General features: G+C 39.7%; 1 protein-coding gene across 1 annotated transcript in view; it reads left to right on the top strand.

Annotated features, from left to right (window-relative positions):
• The window catches only part of TNIK (TRAF2 and NCK interacting kinase), a 369,177-nt gene that overhangs the window by 322,982 nt on the left and 19,688 nt on the right, over positions 1-26,507 (top strand). Inside the window, exons 20-25 of the mRNA XM_044669552.1 lie at positions 4,755-4,939; positions 9,941-10,067; positions 16,776-16,940; positions 21,061-21,175; positions 21,391-21,483; positions 22,131-22,301. Of these exons, the coding sequence (XP_044525487.1) occupies positions 4,755-4,939; positions 9,941-10,067; positions 16,776-16,940; positions 21,061-21,175; positions 21,391-21,483; positions 22,131-22,301 (856 nt within the window). The remainder of the gene's footprint in view (positions 1-4,754; positions 4,940-9,940; positions 10,068-16,775; positions 16,941-21,060; positions 21,176-21,390; positions 21,484-22,130; positions 22,302-26,507) is intronic.

The following is a 26,507-nucleotide window of genomic DNA, read 5'->3' as shown; positions in this document are numbered from 1 at the left end:
TCTCTCTCTCTCTCTCTCTCTCTCTCTCTCTCTCTCTCTCTCTCTCTCTCTCTCTCTCTCATTTAAGTCCTTATCTTTTACCTTAGTATCACTTCTAAGACAGAAGAATGACAAGGACTAGGTAAATAGGATTCAGTGACCTACCCAGGGTCACACAGTTAGGAAGTATCTGAGGTCAGATTTGAATCCAGCACCTTCCACCTCAATCCATTGTGCCATCTAGCTGCCCCTCTGCACATCATTTTCACAAATCTCAAAGATTCGAAGCATAGAAGCTACTGGGTTACCTTTGGATATATACCTTCATAAATGTTGGTATTGGTTTATAAACAACTAAGTCACCTTTTCCAGGAACTATTATACACATACATGTATATATATATATCAACCCATCAACAAGCATTTATTAAGACCCTCCAACATACCAAGCACGGTGCCAATTATGTACGTATCATGTGATTTGCAGTATGCTAAGCATACAGAGACGTAAACAGCTCCTATCCTTGAGTATCTAACTGGGAAAACAGCCTGTGCCCATGAAGATAGACACAAAATAGATCCAAAGGAAATGCAAGGTAATTTATTATTACCAGAATCTCAAAACTGGGCCAAAATAAAATCATCTTGAGTGGAAATGCGAAAGTCATGATTGGTTGATTTTTCAGGAATAATAAGTATTATTATTTTTTAATGGTCTCACTGCTCAATTAGTTGAGGAGCATTCATTTTAGTTGGATGCTAATCTATGCTTCAGAAAACTAATTTCTGTGTATTTTATAATACTGAGTTTTCACAAAATGATCCAGGGGCATTATTAAATCTATGGTGAATTAGATTTTCTTTGGAATATAACGCCAGCTTCTTCCACTGGCCTCATTCTAGAGTCTTATTGGTAAAAGAATCAGAATGGTAACAGAATTGAGGAATTGGAGTTTAACTATCAGGTAGTTTAATCCCTACTTGATACAGATGTGGAAACTTAGGTTCAGAGAGATAAAGTATCTTAGTTAAGGTCTTGAGATTCCTATAAAAATAATATGACGTACACATTCTGTGTGTGTACGTATGTATTTATTTTAGTTATCTAAGAACGTAAAGGAAAGCCATGCCATCTGTTTTTAAAAAATTGGTATAATACTTCACAAATAGATATTTAAAACAGCACCTATTTAGGTGGCATGCTCATGTGTTAAGTTACATATGAGGTTTATGAAGTTACGCTGAATTGATTCTAGAAAAGAATAAATCAAGAAAACTTTCCAATTAAACGATATCAAACTGCACCGATTGGGTTATCCAAGACCTTTTCATCGCCATCTTCCTCTGGGTCAGTAATAAAATCCCAAATACTTTTCCTATTAAATGGCACTTCCATTTCTCTTTCAAATACTCTTTCCTCTGTCCTACGCCTGAGGCGATCAAGCAATAAAGCCTACAAAAGCTCATTATCTGGAGAAAATTTAAGTGCCAAAGAATTAGACATCTTAGAATGAGTCTCTAATGCCATGATGGTAATCCCTCATCTTATCTGTTTTTCCTAGAAAAAATTGTTATTATAACTGGTCTGAAAATGTTGCTAAGAATGAACTGGGTACACAAACTTTTGGCTAAATAGTTCAACTGATGTCATTGAAAGGTGAATTCTGTTTAGGGATTCAGGAGGAGGGAAAAGAGAGAACTTGGTATCAGAATCTGAGAACTTCCCAAGCAAACTAAAAGAATTTCTATGGTGATTTTCAGTATTTTACCAAAGATGATTTCTTATTAGGCCTAAAGCCAGATTATTAGGTACAGTGTTGTTCAGTCATTTCAGTCATATCCAACTCTTTGTGACCCCTTTTGGAGGGAATTTCTTGACAAAATCACTAGAGCGGTTTTCCATTTCCTTCTCCAACTCATAACAAATGAGGAAACCGAAGCAGAAAGAGTTAAGTGACTTGCCCAGGGGTCACACAGCTAGTCTGAGACCAAATTTGAATTCAGGTCTTCCTGACTCCAAGTCCAGCATTCTATCCACTGTCCCATGTACAGTGAAGGAAAGCTTAAATTATAAGGACACTACCAATATGGTGTCATGGAAGGAACACAGGACCAAGAGCCATTGGATCTAAGTCCAAATCCCAACTGTGTAACCTTTATGACTTTGGGTGAGCAAACTCACTTCTCCGGATCATGATTTTCTCAAGTGTAAAATGATGGGTTTGGATGAGCTGATGACCATGGCCCTTTTTCGCTCCTGATCTGTTCCTATGAACAGCAATCCCCAACTACAATTTTAAAAGAATTAAAAATCTTAAGAAAAAGCAGTGTGCTAAATTGATAGATACTTACTGAGTGAGTAAAAAGAATATTTTTAAACAATAGAGATCTTTCTCTTTTTAAATTCTACTAGTTTTTGAATTTTCAACTTTGAGGAACACCAAACCTTGGAAAAGATTTAAATAATTAATTGTCTTGGCAATTAATGTTATTCCAGTTGACTCATATGGTTATTAGCATTGTAGGTAAAAAATCTTTAAAACCATATTCTCTCTTTGTTCTAACAAAAAATATCATCCACGTACATAGTCTATAATTTAGCACAGGATTAGCATGCTTGTCAAAGAGCAAAAACAATAAATTTCAATCTCGTTTTATGATATAGTGGGGCTCGGAAGATTTTCTCCCATTATACTTCTCTTGTACATTCTATTTGCTTGCATACATTTTTTTCTGATAGACTTAAAGATTCTTCTGTTTCTTCTCCTTTGGAGAAAAGCAAATAAGTGGAAGTTATCAAGAGGGCAGAATAGTGGGTGAGGACTTGTAGAGAGTGACATTAGACTTCTGGGTAAAAAGACTTTCCCTAATAATGAGAGCTATCCCAAGGTGGAATGGAAATTTCCCAGGAGACAAATAAGCTCCCTCCCATTGGAGATCACCAAGCCAATATCAGATGACCATTTCTAGGATAAGTTGGAGAAGGGATCCTTGTTCAGCCATGGCTTTGGCCAGTAGATTTCTGAGGCTCCTTCTTTTGAGTTTCTGTTTTTAAAAAACATCTCCCCAATTCTCAGTGGGAGTATTTTTTCTTTGGCCCATGACGAATGGAGCCAGAAATCGATTTGCATAAATGACTTTCTACATTGCTATAGATTCTCCCTGAAATAGAAATCCTTACATTTAAATACAACTGAAGACTTTAAAGAACTGTTTTGATGATGCCCCTTTATCTAGGACAGGTCCCCCGGGCTTTCCTTTTAGAATCTACTCTTTGTGCAGTATCTCAATTTAAGTGTGTCTCCAGAGCAAATTGAAGGATCCATAAAGCTTTCTGTTATCACTTATGTGAAATTAGAAAGAGATGACCATTCCACTTAAAGGCACGGTTGCATCATTTATAAACTTGGCCATCCTAAGATTCCCAACCAACTAATACTACCAAAGTGATTTATTTTCTCAGCCTTAAGAAATGTAGCAACGCTCAACATATTAATGTTTCGACCAATCCTTTTTTTTAAAGTAAGATTCTATATCCAGTGCTAATGGATGGCATTGCCAAATAGCATCATCCCCTCTAATGCCAAAGGGATGGATTTTAAGACGTTCTCAGAAGGACTTCATTACTGTAATCCTGCACGTGATTAGATCAGCCAATTGGACATGTATGGATTGCAATGAAGAGAGAATATGGCCCTGGGGAATTGTAAAACTGAGAATTTTTCAATGAGTTTCTTTCTCCCTAATCCCTGATCTCTGACCGAATGCAATGGTGCCTACATCGGTCACTAATATAGGGAGGAATGGTAAGACTGACAATCACATGCTTCTTCCGTCATCTGCATGCCTTGTGCCATAGGCAGTCAACCCCATGCAAGTCAGAATGATCATGCTTTTGCTGATTTGCTTCCTTTCTCTGCATTGCTATAAGAGCATGTCGGATAATAGATACTTTTTTTTTTTTCGACCTCTACACACTGCCTGCAATGCCCCTCCTATTGAAGCGCTACACTTTCACAGCAGGCTACATGGTTTCATCAGAGTCATAGTAAACTGAAAAATGTTCCATCTTCTGAAAAACTTGCGTTTACCCTCACGTAGGTATTGTCCGCCAGGCTATTCTAGATGGCTTCATTGAAAAAAGGAGTCTTTGTTCCATTTCTCTGAAGGCATGTTCTGCTTTGCCTCCTGATGAAATCAAAGCAGTATCTATAAATTTGAAGGGCTCAGGTTGGGTGTGGGCCAAGTAACTTCATGGTCTGTCCTGGCTCTTCCACTCTATTTTGGTCATCATCATGGATGGAACATTGAGTGTGGTTCTATCTTGTTTCCACCATGGCATTCACATTTGGGAAAAAGCTGTCCCTAAGAGAGGCTCTGAGTGATAGCCCTAAAGGGTTGGGGAGGGAAGTGTCTCTTATCCCATGGTATATTCCAGTTTACTCTGATGGTAACGAAACTTCATTTTTTTTCCCAAATAAAAGAATCATGTATATTTGATGCCCATCTAGAAAATGGATATTTAGCGGTCATAATTGAGCTCTTGATTTGGGGTAGATCTAAAATTTGTTTCATCTCTCCCTCTTTCGTTTTCACACTCTACAAACATGGTTTCCTATTTGTTCTAGCCCAGTCACTATGTTTGTTAACAATACTCCAGACCTCTTTCCTTGTTGCTCATGCTATAACATTGGCTTTCAGTGAAACACAAACAGAAAAAGCCACTTCCTGGGCCCCAACATATTTCACATGAAGGTCAACCTCTCTCTTTGTAGGACCTGACCGCACTAGCCAAAGAATTAAGGGAACTCCGAATTGAAGAAACCAACCGGCCCCTGAAGAAGGTGACTGATTATTCTTCTTCCAGTGAGGAGTCAGAAAGCAGCGAAGAGGAGGAAGAAGATGGAGAGAGCGAGACACATGATGGGACAGTGCCTGTCAGTGACATCCCCAGGCTCATGTAAGATGCCCTTTAATTTGTTTCATTTTATTGTGCTTTTGAGTCAAGAAAATATTTTGTCTTTGAAGTGAATTTAAAAAAAGAAAAAACAAGGAATTGGATGCCGATTGCCTACAATTGCTTTTTCTGGGAAATTTATACTTTTTACAAACTTGTCATTCCTTTAGATATTTGTCTGTCTGTCAGTAGGCAGCAGCTCTAAGATCCCACATCATTTATCCAGGTGGCTGTATGAAACTAGCCGTTGGACTGCCGAGCCCTCATGACATCTAATACAGACATGCCAGAGAAAAGGGGGAGGGACTCAAATATTGTCAAGGAGAAAGTTGTTCCTCTCTTGTTATCATAATGATGATGATGATGACTCTGATGGTATTTAACATTTCTATAACTCTTACTATATGTCAGACATTGTTCTAAGTGCCTTACAATTATCATCTCATTTGATCCTCACAACAACCCCAGGATGTAGGTGTTGTTAGAGTTGAGAAAACTGAGACAGAGACTAAGCAATTTGACTAAACATTCAAAACTGGATTTGAACTCAGGGCTTCTTGACTCCAGACCCAGTGCTCTGTCCATTGTACTACCTGTCTGCCCCAACATAAAGTCATTAGCATCTAGACCTTCAATGCAATGTCTTTAAGACCTCAGCCTAACATATGAGTGTTGGGCTAAACATTTGGGTGGCACTGTAGTGTAATAGAAAGAGCACTGGCTCTGGAGTCAGTGACCCTGGGTTCAGATCCTGCCTCTAAGGCTTATGATATATTGACCTCGGGCAAGTTGCTTTAACCCCCTTGGCTTTTTTCTAATCTGGAGGTTTTAATTGACCTCAACCTCAGAATAAGTCAAGAATATACTATGGCCTCCACAAACCCCAGTGAGATCTTGGGATACTTTAGGAGAGGGAGGTGGTCATTGAAACTCACTTCCACATTGTTCAGACCACATTTAAGAGATCTGTGGTTGGTTCTGAGGTTCATGTTTCAGGAAGGACATTAATAAGTCAAAAGGCAACCTGAATGGTGAAAAGCCATTTGTGGATCAGAGCTGTGTTCCTGTAGAAGAGAGGCTCCCCCATGAAAGAGGCAATTGACTTGCTCAGCCCTAAGGGGAAGAAGTAGGAATAATGGGTAGAAATTATGGATGTAAACTTGGGCTGGATGTAAGGAAATGTTCTTCTGAAAGCAATCCAGAAGTGGGATAGGCTACCCCACCCCACTAGCAGGAGACCCTTCCCCTCCTTTCTCCTCCTCCTCCTCCATTTTCAAGAAGAGTATGAATGACTCTACACCAGCTAAATTATGGAAATGACCTTGGTTCCCTTCTGAACTTTACTAGATGGACTCTCTGACCCTTTTCCAACCATAATACAACTTGCAAAAGCCATGCGGGTACCACGTCTAGATAATTAACTGATTTCTTACTAAATGAACTAGAAATCTGTATCTTTTATATTCCTAGTCTAGTAGAGACAACAAAAATTTTGACACATCTAAGCGAGGATTGTTTTTTGGGTTTTTGTTTTTGTTTTGGAAAAGACTGGAAGACTGGGGAAGAAAAGATTTTTGGAAATTTGTTGGCTTGATCCTACACTTTGGTAACAAGTTTTCTTTTTCTTGCCTTCTCAATAGGAGGTATTGGGATGTGGGAGGGAGAGAATAGAGATCTGAAAATAAACCAAAAATTGGAATTAAAAATAGTTTTGGCATACCTTTTTTAGTGTAGTAACTAAAAATCAGCAGAGCCCACCTAAAGAATTGCATAAGATGGCTGGTCTTGATATGACACAAAAAGTATAATCCCAATGCAAGTTGGAACAATTCCATGATTGAGATAATGCTCCTCATCAAAGTTTAGAGTATGTCAATTTGTCAAGACATCAGAGTAAGTAATTCTAGTTAACTAAAGAAGGAGGAGGAGGAGAAAGAGAGGAAAAAAGAGGCGGAGAAGGAAAAGAAGACCACACTTTATGTCAAGCTCAGTATGGACTTGAGTGGATGACAAAGGCTTCATGGAACCATCTTTTGTGTGTCCCATCCAAGGACAAGGTATTGGTCATGATCAAGATCAGAGCTAATAGGCATTCCAGGACAAAGAGAGTCAATCACCTCAATGGCAGCCCCTTAGTAATGGATCTACATCATCAAAATCCAGGTGGAACTTTAATATTTGAGAGGATATAACACTGCTCATGCAGTTGAAGTTGTCTGCCTGGGGCTGTCCCTGAACTGGATAGATATAGCCAAAGCTGTAGTAAACAGGTTACCTCTCTTCTCTCTCTCTCTATCTCTCTCTCTTTCTCTCTCTCTCTCTCTCTCTCTCTCTCTCTCTCTCTCTCTCTCTCTCTCCCCCTCTCTGTCTCTCTCTCTGTCTTCTCTCTCTCTCCCTTCCTCTCTCTTTCTCTCTCTCTCTCTCTCTCTCTCCCCCTCTCTGTCTCTCTCTCTCTCTCCATATTCATTGTGAGTACCATGAGCCAAGGCCAAAAAATGAACATTTTTTGAGTTCCTAAAATATGAGGGGCCTCCCAGTGGCCCATCCATCTGTGCCTGCAATTGTACCACTTAATAAAGAGGAAAGCACTGGGACTCAGTGGATAGAGCTGACCTTGGAGGCAGAAAAGGCTTGATTCTCTGAAATCTTCTGGGGTGTTATGCTTTTGGATATCTTCTGGAGTGTGTCCATGAACAAATTGCCTAATCTCTCAATACTCACAGGCAATTCTTTCAAATAGGAAGTTGCAGACAAGTTGCTGCTATGCATCGAGGCCAAGCAAGGAGTTCCCTCATTTCTGATATATCATAAATCAAATGGAGGTAGGGTAGGGTAGGGAGAGAGAGACACTGACTATACATCTGACATTATGATCATCACTGCTCAGTAGGCAGGTCCTCAGATACTAATTGGAAAGGAGCAGCTCAAGTAATCAAATGAAAGATTGTAAGTAATCAGGCACATTTGTGAAATGATTGTTCAAATTCAGTTAATTTCCTCTGTCTAGACCAGTGATTCCCAAAGTGGGCGCTACCGCCCCCTGGTGGGTGGGTGCTGCAGCGATACAGGGATGTGGTGATGGCCACACTTCTTTTTTTTGTATTTTATTCTATTCTGAGTTCAATAAATAGTTTCATAAAAAGTTTGGGAACCACTGATCTACATTCTCTTTTCTTACTAGTAATAATGATGATGGAAACAACACTTAAATGTTTGCAAAACTCTTTACAAATATCATTTGAACCTCACAGCAACCCTGGGAGGTAGGTCCTATTATTATCCCCATTCTACACAGATAAGGAAACTGAGGCATACAGAGGTAAAGTGATTTGCCCAGGGTCATATAACTAGTAAGTACCTGAGATAAATTTGAACTCAGGTCTTCTGACTCCAAGTGCAGAGTTCTATTACTCTATTTACATGTCTCTTGTAGCAAGCTCTTTCTTATCTTGGTTTGATATCCCTGAAATGTTTCTTCTTTGTTTAAATGGGAGTCATAAAAAAGGCTTGTTCCCTGGGTTATTTTTAAATTTTTTCAAAATTTTTAGAATTTAATTTTTAATTTTTTTAATTTTTTTAAATTTTATAATTTTAATTTAAAAATTTTTGTTTTATTTTTTTAATTTTTGTTTTAATTTTTATAATTTGAAAACAAGTATTTCTATGACCTCTGATCCAAGAGTCTAGAAATGAAATCTGAGTGACACCAAATATACTTTTCATGTTTGTTAAATGGATACATGAACAAAAGCTATCTAGTGAGTAATCAAGACCTAGACTAGTCATGGCCTTGAGGAGGTCCAATGGAATAATATCTCCTAAACACTCATCTCATTTTGCTCTTATGGAAGAGAGACTCGTACTAATGTAGGATGGACCCAGGTCAAAACTGGGCAAGCCCAATCCTGACTATCTGTAGTCATCCAAGCCACTTCTTCTGCTTCTTTCTCAGTTTAATCCCATGTAAAACAAGTCCTTGAGTCATAAACATATGTGCAGTAGAAAGACTAATGGGCTGGAGAAACAATAGACTTACAGGTTGCATGAGCCATAGCAAGTACATTCCTTCATGTATATAACACTGTGTTTGGTTTAGACTATTCCTTCTGCCTTTAAATCTATAATCCTATGCCCTAGATTCAGATCCTGCCTGCCAGTTACTAGCTGGATGACTATATGATACTGTAGAAAGAGCACTGGATTTGAAGGCAGAGAATCTGGGTTCGAATTCTTGCCTTACTTGCTTATCTCTGTGACTCTGAGCAACTCCTTTACCTTCTGTGACCCTCCATTTTCTCAAGAATAAAAAGAGGAGTTTGGACCAGGTGGCCTCCAGTGTCTTCTTGCAGGTCTAAATTTATGGGCCAGTCCCAGTAAAATGAGGCTTGGACTACCTGAGCTTTCAAGTCCCTTCTTGAGGCTCCACCATTTTGCAATTCTAAGCCCAAAGAAGTCCTCAGCCTGCGTCCTTCTGCTCTTCAGGATATGCTATGGCCGATCGGTCATCGTTTTTGGAGGACCTCCTGTGTGAAGGGCACTGTGTTTTGTTCTTCTGTTCGCCCAAAGGAAACAGGTCCCATTTCTGCTCGGGTTTACAGGACGTCTAGCCCATTGGAATATTAGCTCCTCCAAGGCAGAGGCTGGTCTTTTACTCCTTTCTTTACATTCCTAGTCCTTAGCCCAGTGCCTGGAGCACAGTAAGCACAACTGGATAAATACTTGTTGACTATTGACTGACAGACTTCTTTCGAGAAGACCTTACGCTCTCTCTCTCCACACAGTATTATTATAAAGCTGGTGTTCCAATGATGTCTACAGTTGATGAAAATAAAGCCCTCCCTGGCATCCCATTTAACAGAAACCCCACTTAATTGGGTTTTCTGCCATCCTTTTTATCATAAAAGTCAAGATCGAAAATTGTTTTGGATAGGAAGGAAGTTATTGACTTCGTCTGTGGGTGGGAAGGAGATGTAATCATAAATATTGTTCCCTCCCCTCCGGCAGACCCACAGGAGCTCCAGCGAGTAATGAGCAGTACAATATGGCGATGGTGGGGACCCATGGCCTGGAGACCTCTCACGCAGACACATTTAGCAGCATTTCAAGAGAAGGAACCTTAATGATAAGAGAGGTGAGTTGGGACGAGAAATACGTTGGAAATGCATGTGGTTTTATCTCCAATTGGCCCAGACTGTGCATATTCTGGGTAAGCACAAAAGGGAGAGAGAAGAGCCCCCTCCTAAACGGATGAGTGATTTTCATTGTCCTCCTCCCTCTCTCCCATATCCCTCTTTGCCTTGACAGCATGATTTAATTACGGTACTCCCCATTCTTCGGCAGGCGATGTGCATATCTGAATGCCGAATTTGAGCCCAGGGAGAGAAAGCAAGCCTTCACAGCCATGCGACGTCTCCCTAAAAAGGGACAGCTGGGCCTTTCTTGACCTCATTCCATCTTTTTCAAAGTCTTTCTTATCTATTTACTGAAGACAGCCCCGTAGTTCGAAGGAAGGGTTATCCAGTTAGTTGAACAGGAAAATTGTCCTTTTTCAGTGGCTTTTGCTGAAAAGACCAACTACAGAGCGCTATTAAAGGTGTCTGATGGAATTGACCCGAGCGCACATGGGGGTTCGTTGGGGTTTTTTAAACTCCAGTCACATCGTTTCGTTTAACGGGCTACATATTTGCCCACATCTCCTGGGGGAAAAAAAGAAGCTGTAACCATTTTCCCTTGTGATCCGAACTGACCATTTCCTTAGGGAGGGAACAGACAAATGGGGCGTCACTGCTTGTCAGCCCCTCAAATCCATCCTACCAGGGGCCGGTCTAGCCCTCCTCATTCTCCACCACCAGGCATCCCGGGAAGAGTGCCGAACTTCAAGCAAAATTCTAAGTGCCGAGGATTAATGTTCATTTTTCCATTTTTTAATAGTTTAGAAAAAAGAATACTTGATCCGATTTGTCCAACTGCACTTTGCACTCACACCAGGCACCTAGCAGCAACTGGTCTGGGTCAGGCAATGAGGTGGACGCTGGAGATGGTGACAAAAATGAAGCAATGTCTGCCCTCGAGAAGCTAACATTCTGCTGAAGGGTTGGGATGGAGGCGGTGGGGAAATCATAGGAACACATAAATATTTATTGAATGGATTAAAGGAGAAATACAAGGTGATGAGAGGAGGAGGAGGGGAGAGGGCATCCGGAAGGGTCTCATGTAGAAAATCCAGACTCAGCAAACCCAAGATTCTAAGATGGAACTAAAGGAGAGGATGCATTGCAAGAGATGGGGGCCAACCAATGTTAAGGCACCAAAATGGTGGATGGAGAAAACCAAAGAATGTGTGAGGGGGAATAAAGTGCACAAAATGGGACCCAATCTGCTTTGGGCCCTTCCCCATCATGAGAACAAATTTGATTAAAGGGAAGAGGGAGATAGCTGGCTCAGTGTTTTTGGAGTCAGGCCCAAAGATAGAAGATTGCGGGTTCAAGTCTGTCCTCAGATACTTCTTAGCTGTGTGACCCTGGGCAAGTCACTTAACCCCCATTGCCTAGCCCTTACCACTCTTCTGCCTTAGAACCAATACCCAGTATTGATTCTAAGACAGAAGGTAATTAAAAAAAAAAAAAGGGAAGGGGGAAGGGGACAAAGCTACTATATGCCAAGAACTTTACAAATATCTCATTTGAAGAAAGACCTAAATGTCTCCCTCTTGCTCAACAATCTATATCATAGGGGGGTGTGGCATGCTATACTGGCCTTGGAGGAGGGAAATTTGAATTTAAGTTCACAGGAAATATATTTGCTTTTTGATCCTGGGTGTCTATTGATGAATAGGAGTGTCTTGGTTGACAGAAAGGAGAGCGAGAGCCAGATGGGATCTCTGGAGGGCAGATTTAGCCTTCTGGGGAGTCTGATTGCTGCGTGGCTTTCTCTAGAGGTCTGCATTGCCTGGTGATGTTTTCCTAGGGAGAAAGTTTCATATAATAGAATATACTTGAAGGGACCAGTGGTCTTACAGCATCATACCTAGAGCAATCAGGCACTATTTAATGAATTGAGTGGCATCAAACGTCAACACAAAGTAAAGGGTTGGGCATTGCTAAGTCTCAAAATCAATAACTGCTGCTACATTTAGGATAATATCTTTAAAGGGCTCCCCTAACATTTTGGCCATACCCATGCCTAGTGCCATAGACCACGGCAATGGGTATCTCTTAATTACCTGGAATCCAGAATCTTCCATATCCCCAAAGTTCACATCTTTGATAATAAATACTAAAGCAGGTGCCTGTTGAATGACCACCGATTCAGAGAATTAGACGGGTTAAATAATATCATCTTCAATTTTATCAACAAGCATCGATTCCGTGTTCCAGGCACTGTGCTAAGGACCAGGATACAAAGAAAAGGAAAAAAAAGTCTCTACCCTCAGGAGCTCATTCTGGTGAGGAAGACAACCTGCACACAACTACCATCAGCATAAAAGTTAATAGCATATAGGGTAACTGAGAGGAAATCTGAGTGAAGGGAATGGCACTGAGGGAAAAAGTCTCTTGCAGATTTGAGCTGAGTCTTGAAGGAAGCCAAGAGTTAGAGATGATGAGGGAGAGGATTCCAAGCATGGGGGAAATGCCCAAAATAAGAACGTGTGGCCACAGAAGGTGCTTGTTCCTTTTAGCCCTGAATAACAAAACAATGCAAGATGGCTTCCAGTCAGTCATCCCTTTGCTTTTTCTGTGTCACTCTTCATTAGTAATACACCTTAGTGTCCTCAGACCTCTGTCTTTAGGTCATCTGCAATTTAAATTCTTCCTACTGCAGTCTTCCACTCATCTAGGTGGCTTGGTAAAAAAAAGAGCATCGGATCTGCCATCAGAAGTTCAAATCGGACCTTGGACACTTACCAGCTCTGTAAGCCTAGGGAAGTCACCTAACTTCTCTCTGCCTTAGTTTCCTGATCTACAAAATGGAAACGATAATAGCTCCTGCCTCCCAGGGTTGTTGTGAAAAGCAAATGAGAAAATACTTGTAAAACCTTTGGCGAGCCTTAAAGCATTCTATAAATGTCAGCTATTATTATCATTATCCCCAGGAGAGCACTGGTGTTAAAAAGATGGCCCTTTGTTTCAGAGAAAAGTTACCGGCCATTAATAGCTTGGTACAATTTCCCAAGTGTAATTCAGTCCCCCCTCCTTCTCCTCCTGAATTTCAGACTCCACATTCATCATCCTTCCACAGAGCCTTTCCAAGCTAGGTAGATGGGTGCCACAGCCCTACGAGCTCTTCAGCCTTCTGTACTTCATTCTCTTGACAATAGATCTGAATCAGCCACTTGTTTTTCGTCTTGGTGTTGAGGCACAAATAATAAATAAGAAACTAGCTAAGAGAATGGGTCAATATATTTAAATTATTCATCACCACAGCAGGATTTATACTGGGTACCCATACCTAGCTCTGTATTAGAAAAAGACTAATATGACCATATCAAAAGGTAAAGTGATGTCTTTAATGAAATCCAACATTCATTCAAGATTTTTTAAAAAATTTTTAACCTTTACCTTCTGTCTTGGAGTCAATACTGTGTATTGGCTCCTACGTGGAAGAGTGGTAATGGTATGCAATGGGGGTCAAGTGACTTGCCCAGGGTCACACAGCTGGGAAGTGTCTGAGGCCAGATTTGAACTAAGACCTCCCATCTCTAGGCCTGACTCTCCATCTACTGAGCCACCCAGCTGCCCCCTCATTCATGATTTTAAATAAAAACTTGAAAAAGAAGCAGAACCAAAGCATTTTTCTTCAACAAGATCAAAAAGACCTACTTGAATCCAAGAGCCAATCATATATGCAATAGAAAATCAGACACAAATGTTCACCGTTTCCATTTAACAGCAGTAGAAATGCCAGCAATCACATTTAAGGCAGGTGAGAGATATTAGAGGGATAAACACTGGAAATGAAGGAGTCAGAGTATCACTCTTGGCAGATGACAGGATAATGTACCGAGAACATCTAAAGAGCTAAACAGAAAAATTGAGACACTAAATGAATTCAGCTAAGTTGCAGCTTACAAGGTAAATTCATACCAATCATTTCCATTTGGGTATGGTGACATTAAAGACCAAGAAGACGTCACTTGGTTTGTTTTTAAAGAAAATGCAATTCACAACAAAAAATGTTAAATAATTGGGGATTAATTAACATTCACACACATAAATATATTTATATATAATATACCAATTCATAGGTAAATATATGTATATGCATATATAAAGAAAAGAAAATCTCTATGAAGAATACTATAAAACTATGTCAGCAGATATAAAAACAGATTTAAATATCTGGAAGGAAATTCAATATTTATGGATGGGTTAAATCAACAAAGAAAAATAAGGACATTCTGCAAATTCAGTCATGTAATGCAAAGTCAGTCAAAGGAGGATTTTTATATAACTGAATTATTTAAAGGAAATTTGCACAAATGAATGGGCAAGTCTAGTAAGAAACATTCTAAAGAAGAAAACGCTAACAAAGGGACACTTTTATTTATAACTAATCCTAACCTAGAGAGATCACAATAGATAAGAGCATTGGAACTGATATCCGAAAGACCAGAGTTCAAGTCCAGCCTCAGACAGTTACTAGCTGTATGACCCTAGGCAAGTCACTTAACTCCCTTTCCCTCAATTTTCTCAATTGTAAAATAATAAGAATAATAGCATCTACCTTCCAGGGTTGTTGTAAGGATTAAGGGAGATAATAATTGTAAAGCAATCAGCCTGACTCATATTAAGCACTAAATAAATATTTATTATTATTATTATTGTCATAGCAATTACCGTTGATCTTGGAGTACTAAGCTTATAATAGGAGCTAGCCATCTTCTTCTCTCCTACAAACACTACCATTATCTTCCAATATCCTCATAGTGAGACCCCTTTTACTATCCCATCCTCTCAGTTCATCTTCACCTTACCCTTTAACTCCAATGACCCCCAACTCCAGTATTCTTTTTTTTTAAACCCTTAACTTCTGTGTATTGGCTCCTAGGGTGGGCAATGGGGGTCAAGTGACTTGCCCAGGGTCACACAGCTGGGAAGTGTCTGAGGCCGCATCTCCAGTATTCTTGAGCCACTGACTGTGGCTTGAGCCTCAGATCTTGCCATTCCATTTGATTCTACAAACATATGGGAAGTACCATTGGGTAGCGGGTGCTATGATTGTTGCTTGAAATACATAGATTACAACGTGAAAAATAATTCTTGCTCTCCTTATATTCTACCAGAGTTGGAGTCAGAAGACCTAGTTTCAAATCCTGACTCTGCTACCTGTGGTCTATATGACCTTAAATAAAATACTGAATTTCTCTGAGGATTTATGTTTTTAAAAAAATGAAGGGGTGAAACTAGATAATTGGAGGAATACAAGAAAATGTTACAGCTCAGTGGACCAGCAAAGGCTGCAAAAAAGGAGATGACTCTTAATAACCACTAGGAAGGGTCAGATGGAGGAGTTAATATTGGATCCAGGGGGTTGAAATGGAGAGGTAATAGGATCAGATCTGTGATCCAGGAAGACCAATTTGAGAACTGAGTGGGGAATAGATTGGGATGGGAAGAGACTTAGGAGAAGAAGACCAACTAGCAGGCTATTGTGATCGTCCAGACAAGGAAGGCTGGCACCAGGGTAGTGGCAATGTCAGAGGAGAGAAGGTGGTACGTGTAACGTGACAGATGTAATCAGACAGAACTGATCAGACTTGGTAAATTATTGGATAGGAAAGAGAGAGAGAGAGAGAGAGAGAGAGAGAGAGAGAGAGAGAGAGAGAAAGAGAGAGAGAGAGAGAGAGAGAGAGAGAGAGAGAGAGGACTGGAGAATGACACCGATGTTGTGAGGCTGAGTGACTAGGAGAATGGTGGTTCCCTCAACAGACATTGGGAGTTAGGAACACTGGAGGTTTGGGAGAGAAAATTGTGAGTTCACTTGCATAATATGGAGACCCTTTACCATCCTGGTCCCATTCCTTTGCTTAATTTCCAGTTTATTTCCTAAAATATAGTGTCTATATGTAAAAATCGATACTGGATTGCTTACCATCTCAGGGAAGGGGGAAGAAAGGCAATGAGGGAAGGAGAGAATTTGGAATTCAAATTTTTTAAATGAATGTCAAAAATTATCTTTACCTGTAAGTGGGGGAGGGAAATAAAATGTTATTTAAAATAAATTAATTTAGTGATAGTTCTAACTTAATAAAATATTCCAGATGCAGTCTGACCAATTGGTTGATCCATACACATTTATTGAGCACTAAGGTTGTAAAGGCAACAAAATAGTCCCTATCTTCAGAAATATTCTATAATTCAAGAGTCTTAATATTTGTTAGGGTACCAGGTAAGTGATTTGCCCCTAATCACGTGACTACTATGTTTCAAAAGCAGCATTTGAACCCAAGACTACCCCAACTCTGATACTCGCCCTCTATAAAGTAAGCCTCCCTGCCTTTTTAATCTTAGCTATTTATTTTATGCCTTTAAAAACATTATGGGCAGCTTGGTCTTACAGTGGATAGAGCACAAATGATTCTGTTGCAGAGATGTTGATTTAAAAAGCTAATCATCAGCCAGGCTTCTACTTGTCCAGTGACTATTAGAGGACCTGGGCAGCAGGGGAGGGAGGTGTCTGAGTTGTCACTGAATTTCTTTCCATTGAGTTTGCCTTTCTTCTTGGTGGTGCCTTCCTGAAATGCATATGGCAGAGACAACGAAGGAGGGTCAATGGTGTTTGCTTTGCCGCTGGGATAACTTCACTTTCCTTTCCTTTTCTGGGTTCTCTTTCTCTACAGTCATCCGGAGAGAAAAAACGTTCTGGGCACACGGACAGCAATGGCTTTGCTGGTCACATCAATCTCCCTGACCTTGTACAGCAAAGTCATTCTCCAGCGGGGACACCGACAGAGGCCCTTGGGCGCGTTTCCACTCATCAACAGGATGTGGATTCTGTGACTGAAGTAGGTTCTGGACAAGCTTGGGGCGATCATTTGCCTCTTTTTGTACCTGTACTAAAGACCTCTTCACTTCCACTGGAGGCAAAGCTTGCCACAATCTCTGGAGTTATTTCTGGTCTCTTTTCTCATGGCTTCTACTTACTCCATTGTTCTGAATAGATGGAAGAAAACAGTGGGAAGTATAATAGCTAGCACTTGTAGAGGACTGTAAGGTTTGCAAAGCATTCAGCATCTAATAACTCATTGATCTTCACCATGCCCTAGAAGGGAGGTGCTATTTATTTTCCCTGTGTTAAAGAGAAGGAAACTGAGGCTGAAAGAGATTAAGCAACTTTTCCAGAATTTTTGTTGTTGTTCAATCATTTTTCAATTATCTCTAATATTCATGACCCCATTTCAGGATTTCTTAGCAAAAGAGGCTTGAGTGGTTTGCCATTTCCTTATTCAGGTCATTTTACAAAGGAAGAAACTGAGGCAAACAGGATGAAGTGATTTACCCAGGGTCACACAATAAATATACTGAAATGGTTTGCCATTTCCTTCTCCAGTTCATTTTACAAATGAGGAAACTGAGGCAGAGTGAAGTGACTTGCCCAGGGTTATACAGTTATTAAGTGTCTGAGACCAGATTTTAATTCAGGTCTTCATGAGCCCATTGTTCTATCCACTATGCTACTAATATTTAGATGGGCACAGCTAAATTGGATTTAATAAAATGTTGTTGATACATGCTTGAAAAGATAATCAAAATCACTGGGTGCATGTTCTCAGAAGGATCATTATTCAAACTCTGGCTTGTTGGGGAAAGAAGGGAATTGAATATCATCTTTCCAGTACATAAACCTCCCAAAGAAAAGACAGAGTAATATCTCTCATTATGCAATGCTCATGGACCAAGCATTCCGGGTGTCCATTGGGACTGGCTTAATGAGTTTATTGCACTTAGTTAATTATTATATGTAGACTCAAGAATCATAAAACCAAGCCCCAAGCAAAGTGTTTTCTCTCTTATTCTTGACCTTGTCCAGCAGTGCTCTTATTAAACATGTCTCTTAACACACACTTTGGAATTATGAAGCAAATGACACTAGTTCTCCCTCTAGAGCAGTGGTTCCCAAACTTTTTTGGCCTACCACCCCCTTTCCAGAAAAAATATTACTTATCACCCCCTGGAAATTATGAAACTATTTATTGAACTCAGAATAGAATGTAATACAAAAAAAAAAAAAAAGTATGGCCATCACCGCCTCCCTGGATTGCTGCAGCGCCCACCAGGGGGCAGTGGTGCCCACTTTGAGAATCACTGCTCTAGAGTCAGGGGAAAAGTATTCTGTAGTAGTTTGATCCTAAAAGAACAGACCTTGACTACAACAGTAAGGACTAGCTCACTTCTGGATTCTCTTCAAATCTGGTCTCAGACATTTACTACCTGTGTGATGACCCTGGGCAAGTCACTTAACCTCTATTCACCTTAAGTCACTGAAGAAGGAGATGGCAAACCACTACATTATCTTTGCCAAGAAAACATCATAGGGGATAGCAGAATCAGGCATGACTGAACAAGAACAGCAGGCTTCTGGGATCATGGCTGGATGGGTGGATGGTCATCATTGGTGGTTCTTATTTTCTCCCTTAATTTATTCCAGAAGTGGAAAATCAGATCCATTCTTTGCCCCACTTCCAACAAGAGTTAGGGGGACCCGGTAGCTGGTGTCATGTACAGAGTGCTGGCCTTGAACTTGGACATCTTGGGAAGCTCAGTGTCAGTTGTGTTGACCCCGTGTGCTTGCAGTCAGTCTGAAAGGAAAGAGTCTCCAGACACCTTAGCTGTCATTCCATTAACTATGTCAGACATCTGCCTGAAATCAGATTTTTAGGTTTCTTCAGATCCAGGTTCTTTACCTGTGGTTCATGTACCCTTCTCCCCACCACAAAAGGTCTAGATAGATTTCATTAGCTCCATCAACTTAGATGGGTAAAAATATTACAACCTCATTTTCACCAAACTTTAGTTTTCTTTGCTAATTTTCATTTTATCCATTTAAAAACTATTGTGAGAATGGATGGATCCACAGGCTTCACCAGACTCTCAGAAAGATCCAAGAAATACACTAAAAAAGATTAAGTATCCCTGAAAGTTAAGATCTAGAAGGTTTGAACCAATGGAACTAAGAGATCATTTATTGGTCCAGTGGAACTAGACCAGAAGGAACCAATTGTTCTGTCTGCAGTGAAGGAATTGTGGAGTGCACTGATTGTTGTTTCTAGCCATTGCTTCCTAAGAAGACTTTGGTATAAAACAGTGATTCTCAAAGTGGGCGCCACTGCCCCCTGGTGGGTGCTACAATGACCCAGGGAGGCAGTGATGGCCACAGGTGCATTTATCTTTCCTATTAATTGCTATTAAAATTTAAAAAAAATTTAATTTCCAGGGCTCTAAGTAATATTTTTTTTCTGGAAAGGGGGTGGTAAGCCAAAAAAGTTTGGGAATCACTGGTATAAAGGATGAACAGAGGAACATCTGGATGGCTCAGTAGAAAGAACACCAAGCCTAGAAGTGGGAGGACCTGGGTTCAAATCTAGCCTCAGACACTTTCTAGCTGGGTGATCCTGGGCAAATTATTTAACCCCATTTGCCTAGTCTTTGCCCTTGTGTCTTAGTATTGTTTCTAGGGCAGATGTTAACAGGAAGGAAGGAAGCAAGGAAAGAAGGAAGGAAGGAAGGAAGGAAGGAAGGAAGGAAGGAAGGAAGGAAGGAAGGAAGGAAGGAAGGAAGGAAGGAAGGAAGGAAGGAAGGAAGAAGGTAATGAAATCATGGTAATCAAGCTTCAAGAATTCTAGACTTTTTTCTAAAAAATAGGTTTGGTTGAACAGTGTTCAAAAGGTAATTTTGGTGCATCTGCAGTAATTTCATTCATCCATGTTCTTGAATGACTTTGTATACACACAGTATACATACATGCATAAATATATGCATAAATAGATTTATATATATAATCTTTATTGTATTTATAATTATAAATATGCTTATGTTTATGCATGTATGTTCTTTCTCCTCAATAGACTGTAAGCTCGTTGAGGGCAGGGGGTGTTCATTTTTTTGTCCCCAGTACCTTATGCAGAGCCTAGCTCATAGTGGTTCTTAATATATACTTGAATGATTGGTTTAACTTGAAGATGATTTTAACAAATATAGCTCCCTATAAAATGCTGAATTTGCCTTTATTTTATTTATTTTATTTTTATTTCTTAAAACCCTTTAGAGTCAATACTGTGGTTGGCTCCAAGGCAGAAGAGCAGTAAGGGCTAGTCAGTGGGAGTTAAGTGACCTACCCAGGGTCACACAGCTAGGAAGTATCTGAGGTCAAATTTGAACCTAGGACCTCTCATCTCTAAGCCTGGCTCTCATTCTCCTGAGCCACCTACCTGTCCTGCTGCTTTTATTTTAAGTATAAGGAGATGTTTAGGATCAAGATTATTTACTTTGTTTTTCTTTCTTTTGATTGATGAGGTTATTTTTTAAATTTCCTTCCTAATCATCTCTACTTAGGGCATAATGATTTACTTGTTTGGGTGTTACATGACAAATCATTGCTCCACAATTTCAATTTATTAACTGTCAAAAACAGTAATTTAATTAGCATAATTACTCATTAATTAATTAACATGAAAACATTGATGAGTACCAACTATGTGTCCATCACTGTGCTAAGCAATAGGGGTTAAAAGAAAGGGACCTTGACCTCAGTTTCCCAATGTGTCAAAGGAGGCAGTTAGTCTAGTCAATGGGGAACAGTGGGGAAAAGAGGACATTCCAAGCTTCGAGAACACTGTGAACCAATATTAGGGCACCATGTTTGATTCCGGCTTAGTAATTTACTAACTAGAACTCGAGACTCCTGCTCCCACAAAACAATTCCTGTAAATGCCTAACCGCCTATGAATAACCATACTGGGAAACACCCACAGAAACAGACTTTCACTCTTGCAGCTGTCAAGTATGGACAGGCAGCTGGGTATGTGGGACGGTGCGTTCATTCCTTTTTCCAATCCTACTCTGACTCTTGCTTTGTTGACAATTAAGTGAGTTCCCTAAGCTTTGCTTTCATTGGCTGTTTAATAGTACGGCATGGGGAGCAGCACCAAAGCCTCCTTCACCCCGTTTGTTGATCCCAGAGTGTACCAGACGTCTCCAACTGATGACGATGAGGATGACGATGAGGAATCTTCAGCCACAGGTAAGCCACGGCATGGGCTGCATCCTTTGGGCTCATAGCTGGCCTCTATGTGATATAAGAAGCAAAGGAATCAATAAATAATGTAAAACATTTTGCTCAAACTAATACTTCAAAGGGAAGCTATTTTTTGGTTTTGTTCTGTTTTTAGGTTTGCTAAAATGAATTCCTTATTTTCCCTTTTATCCTCATCTCTTCTATTCTGTTTCTGTTTGGAGCCCAAGGGTATCCGGGGACACTAGAAAAGGCTGGTCCTCAGGGATTTCTGGACTTAAAGGAAGTGCCATACATTTCCCAAGAGCGATTTCTAGGTACAGTGCTATGCACGCAGTAGGCGCTCAATAAATGCTTGTCAAGTGGAATTGAATTGAATTGAACTGAGTTGAATTGAATTGAATTCTTAGGTGTATGTTGCCCACTGCAAGGGTCTGGCTAGTTTAGAAAATCTTTCTTCCTAACTGGAAACTTACCAAAACTACAAAACTCATGTGAGCTTCGCCAATCTTCTAATTCAGCTTACTAAGACAGATTGGCCCACTGATTTTTGTGGGAGTCCTTTAAAGTCAATTTCTTTTCTACCAATGGGTGCTGGGGGGACATGAGAGTTAAAACCAAATACCTAACTTCTGGATGTTAACATATAACTAAACTTTAAGATGTTAACACATAACTAAACTTTAAGATGTTAACATGTAACTAAACTTCCCAGACGGTCCATGTTGGCACGGTACACTGACCTCATAGTTTACCGCTTCCATGATGGCTTATGACTGAGCTGCTGCTAAAACAAAAGACCAACCAAAAATGTGTTGGATTCAGAGATTCTTTGGTGTTTTCTCTTCCATGATGCACTCCAAGCCCATTTCAGAAAATAGTCCCGGTCATCTATCATCTTCACATTCAATTCATTTTATGTTCTAGTTTCTAATCCTTTTTTCTTTTTTCTCTGTCTGTTAAGCTCTTTTTACCAGTGAGCTACTAAGGCAAGAACAAGCCAAACTCAACGAAGCCAGGAAGATTTCAGTGGTCAATGTGAACCCAACGAACATTCGGCCTCACAGTGATACACCTGAGATTCGGAAATACAAGAAACGCTTCAATTCGGAAATCCTTTGTGCTGCTCTGTGGGGTGAGTTATTTCTTTATCCTTCTTGCTGGCAGTGGAAATTAAGCTCATCAAGCAGAATGAAGATCATTCAGGATGGCTACAACCACATACATAGAGTCAGGATGGACTGGACCATTGAGATTTGAACAACGTATTTGGTATGGTATTGGTCTCACATGGGACCAAGGGCAACCTTGCTGATGTAGGTAGCCACCAGCATAGTGTGATTTGAGGAGGGCTTAGAAAGATGCTCTTTACTCAAAAACATCTCCTTGTCCAGCTTACTTCAGCATCTAAAATTCTCATAAATTAAAACCTAAATGTTACCTGAGAGGGGGTCATATAGATGGGGCACCTAGATGGTGGAGAGGCTAGAGTACTGCTCTCAGAGTCAGGAATTAGGAATTGAAATCTTTCCTCAGAAAGATTTAGTAGTTGTGGGATCCTGAGCAAGTCACTTCAGCGAACCTTGCTACTTCTGTTTTCTCATCTGTAAAATGGGGATGAAAATAATGTCACCAATCCTCTAGAGTTGTTTTGAGGACAAAAGAAGATAATATTTATAAAGTGCTGCATACATTCTAACATATACATATATGTTAGAATGACTTCCTTTGCTTTATATTTGTATCGTCATCATTGTTATCACGCTAGCCATACATTTATATATATAGTATATGTAATATATTATCATATAATATATTATATTATTATATATTGTGTATATAACATATTATGTTGTTATATAATATATATTTATATAGTATAAATATATGGCTAGTGGGATAACAATGATGACAATACAAACATAAGGCAAAGGAAGTCATAGGATCATAAAACCAGAGACCAGGAGCTCTGTCCATGGTCCCCAAGTGTCAGCTTGTCTTATAGGTGAGACTCACAACCCATCAAAGGACTCTAGATTCAGAAGTGGGAAGAACCTCAGAGGCTAATGTCTGACACATTTATTTTATAGATGATATGACTAAGGCCTGAGGAAGTTAAATGAAATTTGTTTAAGGTCACATAGTAAGTATCATTTGAATTAAAATCCTCTGAATCCAGTGCCATCATTCTTTTCATTATACTGTGCCCTAGGAGGGGAGGAACTCTTTATGTTCCTATTTACTGGTCAGGATGGAGAGTTTCTAGGTGGAATGGAAGAAAGCAACTAGAAAGGAAACTGTAGGAGAAAATAAGAAGAGTCTAGGAAAGCAAGACTCTACAGATGGGAGAATAGAAGTCTAGGATTACTGTTATTGTTTAGTCATTTCAATTATGTCATGTCCAATTCTTTGTGACCCATTTGGTATTTTCTTTTTTTTTTTCTTTTAAACCCTTGTACTTCGGTGTATTGTCTCATAGGTGGAAGATTGGCAAGGGTGGGCAATGGGGGTCAAGTGACCTGCCCAGGGTCACACAGCTGGGAAGTGGCTGAGGCCGGGTTTGAACCCAGGACCTCCCGTCTCCAGGCCTGGCTCTCACTCCACTGAGCTACCCAGCTGCCCCTCCATTTGGTATTTTCTTGGCAAAGATACTGGAATGGTTTTCCATTTCCTCCTCCAGCTCACTTTACAGATGAGGAAACTAAGACAAACAGGGTGAAAGGTGATGTGCCCAGGGTCACATAGCTAGTAAGTGTCAGAGACTAGATTTGAACTTAGGAAGAAGAGTCTTCCTGAATTCAGCCCCAGTTCTATCCACTGTGCCACCTAGCCATCCCTTTTATATTATGCTATAAAAGTGTCCAGGGAGTGGAAGAACTCTTTACATTCCCATTTATTAGGGAGGATGAAAAGTTTCTAGATGGGCTGAAAAAAATTATCTAAAAAGGAAAGCCTAGTAGAAAAAAATGATGAGGAGTACAGGGAAATAGGACTCTCTCTAGAGAGATGGATGAGTGGAAAGACTATGACACCAAGAATGAAGGAAAGAAGATGAACCTCCACCACTCTAGAGTTCTAAAATAAACACAAGATTCTGTCCAAGCAACACATCAAGATCATGATTCACTAACAAGACATAGGGTACAATGTAATGTGTTGTGCATGGTTGGTCCCTAAAATGTTTTTTAATCAGTTTAATCTGAAATTCAGAAACAGTATGTTTGGCAGGAAATTCACTGGTCCAATTGCAAGAGTTGTAACGCAAAACATGAAGGGTGAGCGCTAAAAATTTCTCCCTAAAAATTTTAACCCAGATACTATGAAAGAGGATAAGTTAAACATGACAAGAAGCATCCTAGTAGAGGAGATGCCCCATAATTCTCCTGGGGAAACAGAAAAAAATGAGTCAAAAATAATCCTGGTGGGTTTGAAAATCTGAACAATATTGTATATATATCAGTAATAATCAAAGTGAAATTAAAATCTTAAAAGGATAATGCTGTATTCTTGGTGTATTCAAGGTGCTGCCTTAGAATCAGGAAAACTGAGTTCAAATCCTACCTCAATATTTAACAGTTGTGAAATGCCTGACAAATGATTTTTAAATCAAATCCTTAGCTTTCCCATCTACAAAAGGGTGTGGTCTTTTCAGGGATATTATAAGGGAACCATTTTGTGAACCTTTATTACATGGGAGCTATTATTATTATTATTATTATTATTATTATACTTTAATGGGTCCATGATTGAATGGTTGCTATTTAGAAGAAGGATTTGACTTATTCAATTTAACCCCAGTGGGAAGAACCTGGGACAGGAGGAAGATGTTGCTAAGAGGAAGATTTAGGCTTGATATAAGGAAAAACTTATTAACAGTGTGAGTTCTTCAAAAATAGTATGGGTGGTCTTGGAAGAGATTGTGGGCTCTTCCTCATGAGAGGACTTCAAAGAAAGGCTGGATGAGCTCATATCAGGCATGTTATAGAGGGAAAAGCCTTAATAAACACTGAGATCCCCTCCAGTTCGGAGGTTCTGGATGTACTTATCTGGAAATCCACCCAGGTGCAAGGAGAAGCCCAGTGGAAGCATCTGGGGAAGGAAAAGCAAAATCATTGTGAGCTTTGTCTCTTGTCCTTCTAGTCCAGCAGATACTAGGAAATGATACAAGTGATAAAAACAGCACAAAGGCAAGTAACTGATGTGACAGGGAACCCCAGTTGCCTATACCATACTTCTGGATGTCTCATTTGGCTGAAAATAGATTATTTCATTGCTCATAAGATAGAAGCAACAAACTTTATTGCTGAGCAACAATGAAAAGTCAACTGGTGCTATGAAAATTATGAGAACTTCAGGGAAAAGAGACCATATCGTCTTAGAGTTCATAAATTTTGAACTCAAACTGAGTTGGGCATAGAAATATCTGGACCCTTGACTTTATAAAAGCAGATTTTTAAATGTTCTAAGAAAAAGATATTCATGATCTCATTGAAAAAGACTTTTAAAGGAAATGTCTTAAAAAGGCTAAAAGACTAAAAGATGCTAAATTTTGAGTATACTATAATTCTTTGGAGATAGAAATAAGGGAGAAAATCTAAGAAGAAAAACCTAGCTATACAACGAGCTCTCTTAAAAAAGGGGATACTTGGGTCAGCTAAGTGGTTTAATGAATAGAGCACTAGGCATGGAGTAGGGAGGACTTGGGTTCGAACCTGGCCTGAGACACTTTCTACCCTGTACAAGTCACTTAATCCTAATTGCCTAGCCCTTGCCCTTCTGTCTTAGAGTTGTTATGAAGACAGAAAGAAAGAGGTTTTTTAAATACATATTTATACACACATACACATATATATGTGTGTATATATATATATATATGTAAGCCATACATGACAAAGGACTATTGTATGGACCTATACAAAGTCAGGATGTCTACTCAAATTAGCACAAAATACTGAAAACCTCAAAATGGTAGGGTTTTTTTAAAGCTCTGTTAAGAGGGAAAATGGCATCATAATATCAGATGAAAAAGAAGGCAGAACTACTCAATCCCTATTTTGATTCTACCTTCTCCATATTATCTTCATTTTGGAAAATCTGGGAGGAAAAGCTTACTGTAAAATGGGACATAATAGAGAGAACCTGAGCACTTCAAATGCAAATACATGTTCAGACAAATTATATTCTAGAATTCAAAAAGAACTTGTCTGATTACAAGCCTACTAACAGTAGTCTTTGAGAAACCGACTAAAAAGATAGGAGTGTTGTCAAGTTTTTTCTCACCCATTTCCTGGGCTAAGGTCTCTCTCTTCTCCAATCTATTCTTCACTCAGTTGCCAAGGTG

The sequence above is a fragment of the Gracilinanus agilis genome, chromosome 3 (assembly GCF_016433145.1).
Source record: "Gracilinanus agilis isolate LMUSP501 chromosome 3, AgileGrace, whole genome shotgun sequence".
Classification (NCBI taxonomy): Eukaryota; Metazoa; Chordata; class Mammalia; order Didelphimorphia; family Didelphidae; genus Gracilinanus; species Gracilinanus agilis.
The sequence above is the reverse complement of the archived record's forward strand: the minus strand, read 5'-3'. Positions and strand labels throughout refer to the sequence as shown.